Source organism: Pristiophorus japonicus, chromosome Y (genome assembly GCF_044704955.1).
Source record: "Pristiophorus japonicus isolate sPriJap1 chromosome Y, sPriJap1.hap1, whole genome shotgun sequence".
NCBI classification, from domain to species: Eukaryota; Metazoa; Chordata; class Chondrichthyes; family Pristiophoridae; genus Pristiophorus; species Pristiophorus japonicus.
In genome coordinates this window covers 23,249,252-23,256,986 of record NC_092011.1, presented here as the reverse complement: position 1 = coordinate 23,256,986, position 7,735 = coordinate 23,249,252, and the positions used below count along the sequence as shown (strand labels likewise).

The 7,735-nt window shown below is 46.2% G+C and overlaps 1 protein-coding gene across 1 annotated transcript; it reads right to left on the bottom strand.

The window, feature by feature from the left end:
- Window positions 1–2,337: 2,337 nt before the first annotated feature.
- Window positions 2,338–7,534, bottom strand: LOC139241078 (probable G-protein coupled receptor 139). Its single transcript, XM_070869768.1, has 2 exons — window positions 7,471–7,534; window positions 2,338–3,290 (listed from the first exon to the last, which is right to left on the bottom strand). Exons 1-2 carry the CDS (start codon window positions 7,532–7,534, stop codon window positions 2,338–2,340), a joined length of 1,017 nt encoding a protein of 338 aa, XP_070725869.1.
- Between the last annotated feature and the right edge of the window lie 201 nt (window positions 7,535–7,735).

Sequence of the window (7,735 nt, the reverse complement as noted above, 5' to 3'; positions counted from 1 at the left end):
TCCGATACGGATCAGCCAAAATCGAAGTGAGTGGCAGAACAGGCTCGAGGTGCTGAATGACCCCCTTCCATTCCTATGTTCCTATTGATTTGGGGAAGCAAATTATTGATCAGGACCCCGCCTCTTTAACAACTGTGAGCGCAGGAATGTGTTATGACGGGATCGGGAACTGGCAGCACCATGACGGGCCGAGACTGAAATGGGATCAGGGTCTTAACTGCGATGCTGACCCCTGATGTGCAGATATTAATGAGGCATCCGCCCATTTCCTGTAGATCTCCGGCCCCCTAAATTGAGGCTCCCCCCCCTGCCCCCACCAACTCCACACGGATTGGATCCCACCATCACTGCATGTCACGCAACTACACCCAGGTTCGGCTTGGCTTTTAACAAGTTTATTTATGAGAATAAAAAGCATCTTATATTTCAATTCAATGCAATTGATTCAGGGAAGACATGATTCAAAATGGTAGCACTCAACATGCAAGGGCGCAGTGACTAAAAACAGTTTAATGGCTTCACCGGGTGACCTTAGGGAGGAGGTGTTATAACAGACCTATGGTACGACGCAGGGATGGTGTGTATCGTAACCGAATGGTCACACAGTTCCACGCTTCACGTCTGAATGCTCCTTCCCTTGTGCACTTTCATAGGAAGATAGGTACAGGAGAAGGCCATTCAGCCCCTCGAGCCTTTTCCAGCATTCAATGAGATCATGTCTGATCTGTGACCTAACTCCTTCTTGGCCCCGATCCCTTAATGCCGTTGGTTAACACAAATCTGTCAATCTCCGATTTAAAATTAACAATTGATCGAACATCAATTGGTGTTTGCAGAAGAGAGTTCCAAACTTATGCCACTCTTTGTGTGTAGAAATGTTTCCAATTTCATCCTGAAAGGTCTGGCTCTTATTTTTAGACTGTGCCTCCTGGTCCTCGGCTCCCCAACCAGTGGAAATAATTTCTCTCTAACTCCCGTATCAATTCCCCTTAATATCTTGAAATCTTCAATCAGATCACCCCTTAATCATCTAAATTACAGGGAATACAATCCTAGTTTGTGTAATCGCTCCTCGTAATTTAACCCTTGGCGTCCAGGTAACATTCTGCATTTTACTCCACCTGGTGGATCCTTTCACCGACCGTCCTTCCTTGATTCATGTTCATGAGCTCACACGGTGAGTGACGCAGGGGGAGGGAAATGGATATCGGGCAATTAATGGGCGATAGGCCTCACTGCCCGCCTTTGACCCCTTTCTCTGCCACAACCCCACCCGATTTCACGGAGGAATGAGGAGGAGAATCCAGTCCAGAAGATGCCATGCAACTATTGAAAGAGCAGGGAGTGCTCCTGGAGTCCCGGCGAACATTCCTCTCACAACCAACACCTATCCAAACTGGTCATTTGTCTCATTGGTGTTTGTGGGAGCTTGCTGTGCACAAATTGGCTGCCGCATTTCCTGCTTTACAACAGTGACTACATTTCAGACGTAATTCATCAGCTGCGAGCTGCTTTGGGATGTCGTTATGTTGTGAATCAGTTTATCTGTTACCCACGCTCCCTCCTCCCTTTGTGGAAATCAAAACCTATGGGGTAGACCAGTCGTAGATCAGTGGGCAGCACCCTCACCCCTGAGTCAGAAGGTTGTGGGTTCAAGTCCCACTCCAGGAACTTGAGCACACAAGTCTAGGCTGATACTCCCAGTGCAGTACTGAGGGAGAGCTGCACTCTCGGAAGTGCCGTCTTTTGGGTGAGACGTTAAACCGAGGCCCTATCTGCTCTCTCAGGTGGACATAAAAGATCCCTTGGCACTATTTCGAAGAAGAGCCGGGGAGTTATTCCAGGTGTCCTGGTCAATATTTATCCCTTAATCCACATGACTAAAACAGAGTATCTGCTCGTCCCTGAGATGGTACACACTGTGCCATGGTGCACCAGTGTGGAGGGACTGGACGGTTCAGTGGTGGATAATCACTTGGACTGCTTTGTCCTGGATGGCGTGGGGCTTCTTGAGTGTTGTTGGAACTGCACTCATCCAGGCAAGTGGAGAGTATTCCATCACACTCCTGATGTGTGCCTTGTAGATGGTGGAAAGGTGGAAGTGTTGGATGATGTAAATCTCAAACAGTGAGAGGAATTAGAAACTCTAAAGGGGGCGTAGAACTGCTCCAGTGATAATTAGTCCTGGACAGCCCAGCTTCATCTTCTGTCCTCCACTATCTCTGTTAACTCAACCTGCCCCATTCACGCACCGACTCACTTTCTCACAACTCTGTTTTTAAATTAACTTTTAGTATGTTGTACGAGATGAGCAGAATCCCAGCCGGGTACCGCTTCCTAGACTGCACCCCCACCTCTGCGGGCAGCTTCTGGGTGAAACCAATGAGTTGACAAGTTCTCCTTCGGTTTTAAGTCTTTGGAGAGCTTCAGAAACAGATGAATGGGCTGTGTGATGGCTCGCCTCATCTCCTCCCTGAACTTAGCCTGGGTGAGAGCGTAAATGCATGTGTTGGTGCAGGAGTTCAGGTACATCAGCATGTCGCCGACCTGCATGACGATGACCATGGGGCCCATGTCCAGCAACATCTCCTGGAACACAAAGACCACCACTCTGGTCACCCACAGCACGATGAAGCTGCCCGATATGGCGAAGAGCAGGATGATGGACCTTCTCCGGTTCTCCATCTCGGGGTCAACTTGCTTCCCATCGCCACCTTGACCCCGGAATGCCTTGCGGACCCGACTGGCCACGAGAACGTACCTGACAGTGAGAGCGTTGAGCAGCAAGATGCACACGTAGGGAATGAGAGGGGTTAAGATGGTACAGGACCAAAGGTATGCTGCCCAGGGGGTTTTGGTACAAAGGTTGCGGAGCCTGCAGACTGGGAACGGGCCGCGGGCATCAACGGCTACGTAGGTGAAGTAGCGCGGGATATTACGCAGGTAGCTCACCGTGCACACAGTCGTTATCACCCCGGTCGCTGTTCCCACCGTGCAGTATCTCGCTTTCCACTTCTGCAAACAAATGGCGACAAATCGATCAAGGGTGAAGGCCACGGTGAGCCAGACCGAGCAGTCCACCACCGCGGCATTCATGATGCTGTTCAGGCTGCATACATGGTAATGGGTGAGGATCGAGAAGGGGAAGTAGAGAGATCCCAGGTAGTTCAACATCACACAGAAGATGATGACCAGCAAGTCCACTGCTGCCATGGAGACCAGGTAACGGCCCGTGCATCTGGCGAGGCCACAGCTCCCGCGGGAGAGAATCACGATGGTCATTAAGTTAGCTGCCAGAGAGGGAAAGAGAGGTGAGAGTTAGTAATTACACCCACACCATGTGTTATAGGGCATGTTACGTGTGGGAGAGATACCCTAGCCTAGCAACTGTTGAGAGTTGGCCCCAGCAACAGCCAGCATTCAAGATTGATTATGGCCATGGAATGTTTATAGTACTTTCTTAACAGTATGTTTAGATCATAACTTTTATGGTCAAAACAACTCGGGCACTGCAACTTATGTGAAAGGCTGTTGATGTTTGCATAATATAGAGAAATGTAAACATGTGTGTGTAAGAATCAGCTGTGCATTGACCAGAGACGACCATGTAAAGGTAATGAGTAGGAGACGGTGTGATGAAACTTGATTTCAACACAGTGAAGATGCAAAGAGGGAGTGAGGAAACTTGGCAGGAGAGGACATTTCTAAGTTAGTTTCGAGCCAGCGGTTGGAAAATAGTAATGAGAGAATGATTGGCTATCAGTATAATAAATGTTTATTAGATAGCCGTATAAACTGTATGGATTCTATTTCCCTGAAAGCTCTCATTATCCAATGCTCACCGTACACGTAAAGAGCAGCCATTGTCCATCACTCAGTGAAATACAATTGGTCCAACTCGGTCCATCACTCAATCAGCACTCATTGTTCAACTCACTTCATCACTCAATGAGATCCCATTGTTCAACTCAGGCCCTCACTGAATGTGCTCTCATTGTTCAATTGTCTCCATCATTTAATGAGCTCCTATTGTACAACTCTCTACCAGTCACTCAATGGACTTGCATTTTCCAACTCACTCCCTAACTCAGTGGCCTCCCATTGCCCAACTCTCTACCTTACCCAATGGTCTCCCATTATCCAATCACAACCAGTCACTCCATTCACCTCCCTTTTCCAACTCTCGACATCAGGGAGGGAAAACATCCTCTCTGCATCGACCCAGTCAAGCCCCCTCAGAATCTTATATATTTCAATAAGATTACCTCTCATTCTTCTAAACTCCAAAGAGTATAAGCCCGACCTGCTCAACCTTGCTTCATAAGACAACCCCTTCATCTCAGGAATCAACCTCTTGAACCTTCCCTGACCAGTACATTAATATCCTGCTGCAGTCCACAGCTTTCTTCTTCATTATCAACTACATGGCTGATTTTAGCTTCACCTGCAAACTTTTTAATCCCTTAAATCTATTGTTATCAGCCTTGATTATACCCAATCACTGAGAATACACAGCACTCTGTGGGACAGAATTCCAAAGAGTCACAACACTTTTGAGTGAAGAAGTTTCTCCTCATCTCAGTCCTACATGGCCAACCAATTATCCTGAGGCTATGACCTCTACATTCTCCAGTCAAACGAAATGGCCTCTCACCAATGACCCTGTCAAGCACTCTAAGAATTATACAAATTTCAATTTGATCACCTCTCAATATTCTAAACTCTATAGAATATAGGACTCAATCTCTCATCCCAGGAATCAATCCAGTGAACCATCGTTACACCCCCAAGCATATCCTTCCTTAGGTAAGGAGACCAAAACTGTACACTGTATTCCAGGTGTGGTCTCACCAAATCCCTATATAATTGCAGCAAGACATTCTTATTCTTATACTCCAAGCCCTTTGCAATAAAGGTTTGCCTTCCTAATTGCTTGCTGTCCCTCCATGTTAACTTTCTGTAATTTGTGTTCAAGGACATCCGAATCTCTTTGAATACCGACATTTCACAATTCTGCTTTTCCATTCTACCTATAATTTCACGTTTCCCCACATTATACTTCACCTGCCATCTTATTGCTCACCCACTTATTTATTCCTATCCCCTTGTAGCCTCATTGCATCCTCCTCACAGCATATTTCTCACCTAGCTTTTTATCAGCAGCAAACTTGGAGAAATTATGCTCAGTTCCCTCATCTAAGTCATTGACATAGATTGTAAATAGCTGAGGCCCCAGCACTGATCCTTGTAGCACTCCACTAGTTGTACCCTGCCATCCTGAAAATGACCTGTTTATTCCTACTCTCTATTATCTGTCCATTAATCAAGCCTCAGTCCATGCTACTCATATTAACCCCAACCCCATAAGCCCTAATCTTAGAAAAACATAGAAACATAGAAAATAGGTGCAGGAGTAGGCCATTCGGCCCTTCGAGCCTGCACCGCCATTCAATGAGTTCATCGCTGAACATGCAACTTCAGTACCCGATTCCTGCTTTCTCGCCATACACCTTGATTCCCCTAGTAGTAAGGACTACATCCAACTCCTTTTTGAATATATTAAGTGAATTGGCCTCAACAACTTTCTGTGGTAGAGAATTCCACAGGTTCACCACTCTCTGGGTGAAGAAGTTTCTCCTCATTTCAGTCCTAAATGGCTTACCCCTTATCCTTAGACTGTGACCCCTGGTTCTGGACTTCCCCAACATTGGGAACATTTTTCCTGCATCTAACCTGCCTAAACCCGTCAGAATTTTAAACTTTTCTATGAGATCCCCTCTCATTCTTCTGAACTCCAGTGAATACAAGCCCAGTTGATCCAGTCTTTCTTGATATGACAGTCCAGCCATCGCGGGAGCAGCAAGGCCCTGTATAACTGTAGTTAAACCTCCCTGTCCCTGTACTCAAATCCACTCACTATGAAGGCCAACATACCATTTGCGTTCTTAACAGCCTGCTGTACCTGCATGCCAACCTTCAATGAGTGATGTACCATGACACCCAGGTCTCGTTGCACCTCCCCTTTTCCTAATCTGTCACCATTCAGATAATAGTCTGTCTCTTTGTTTTTACCACCAAAGTGGATAACCTCACATTTATCCACATTATACTTCATCTGCCATGCATTTGCCTACTCACCTAACCTATCCAATTCAATCTGCAGCCTCATAGCATCCTCCTCGCAGCTCACACTGCCACCCAACTTAGTGTCATCCGGAAATTTGGAGATACTACATTTAATCCCCTCCTCTAAATCATTAATGTACAATGTAAACAGCTGGGGCCCAGCAGAGAACCTTGCGGTACCCCACTAGTCACTGCCTGTCATTCTGAAACGTACCCATTTACTCCTACTCTTTGCTTCCTGTCTGCCAACCAATTCTCAATCCACGTCAGCAGACTACCCCCAATCCCATGTGCTTTAACTTTGCACATTAACCTCTTGTGTGGGACCTTGTCAAAAGCCTTCTGAAAGTCCAAGTACACTACATCAACTGGTTCTCCCTTGTCCACTCTATTGGAAACATTCTTAAAAAATTTCAGAAGATTTGTCAAGCATGATTTCCTTTTCACAAATCCATGCTGACTTGGACTTATCATGTCACCGCTTTCCAAATGCGCTGCTATGTCATGCTTAAGCATTGATTCCATCATTTTACCCACAACCGATGTCAGGCTGACCGGTCTATAATTCCCTGTTTTCTCTCTCCCTCCTTTTGGAAAAGCGGGGTTGCATTGTCTACCCGTCACATCATAGGAACTGATCCAGAGTCGATGGAATGTTGGAAAATGACTGTCAATGCATCTGTTATTTCCAAGGCCACCTCCTTAAGTACTCTGGGATGCAGGCCCTGGGGATTTATTGGCCTTGAATCCCAACAATGACACCAACACAATTTTCTGACTAATAAGGATTTCCCTCAGTTCCTCCTTCTTACTAGACACTCTGACCCTTTTTATATCTGGAAGGTTGTTTGTGTCCTCCTTAGTGAATACCGAACCAAGTTCTTGTTCAATTGGTCTTCCATTTCTTTGTTCCCCGTTATGACGTCCCCTGATTCTGACTGCAGGGGACCTACATTTGTCTTTATTAACCTTTTTCTCTTTACATATCTATAGAAGCTTTTGCAGTCCGTCTTAATGTTCCCTGCCAGCTTCCTCTTGTACTCTATTTTCCATGCCATAATCAAACCCTTTGTCCTCCTCTGCTGAGCTCTAAATTTCTCCCAGTCCCCGGGTTCGCTGCTATTTCTGGCCAATTTGTACGCCACCTCCTTGGCTTTAATATATCCCTGATTTCCCTTGAGAGCCACGGTTGAGCCACCTTCCCTTTTTTATTTTTACGCCAGACAGGGATGTACAATTGTTGTAGTTCATCCATGCGGTCTCTAAATATCTGCCATTGCCCATCCACTGTCAACTCCTTAAGTATCATTCGCCAATCTATCCTCGCCAATTGACACCGCATACCTTCATGGTGACCCTTCTTTAAGTTCTGGACCATGGTCTCTGAATTAACTGTTTCATTCTCCATCCTAATGTAGAATTCCACCATATTATGGTCGCTCTTCCGTAAGGGCCTCGCACAACTGGATTGCTAATTAATCATCTCTCGTTACACATCATCCAGTCTAAGATGGCCTCCCCCCTAGTTGGTTCCTCGACATATTGGTCAAGAAAACCATCCCTTATGCACTCCAGGAAACCCCCCTCCGTCGTATTGCTTCCAGTTTGG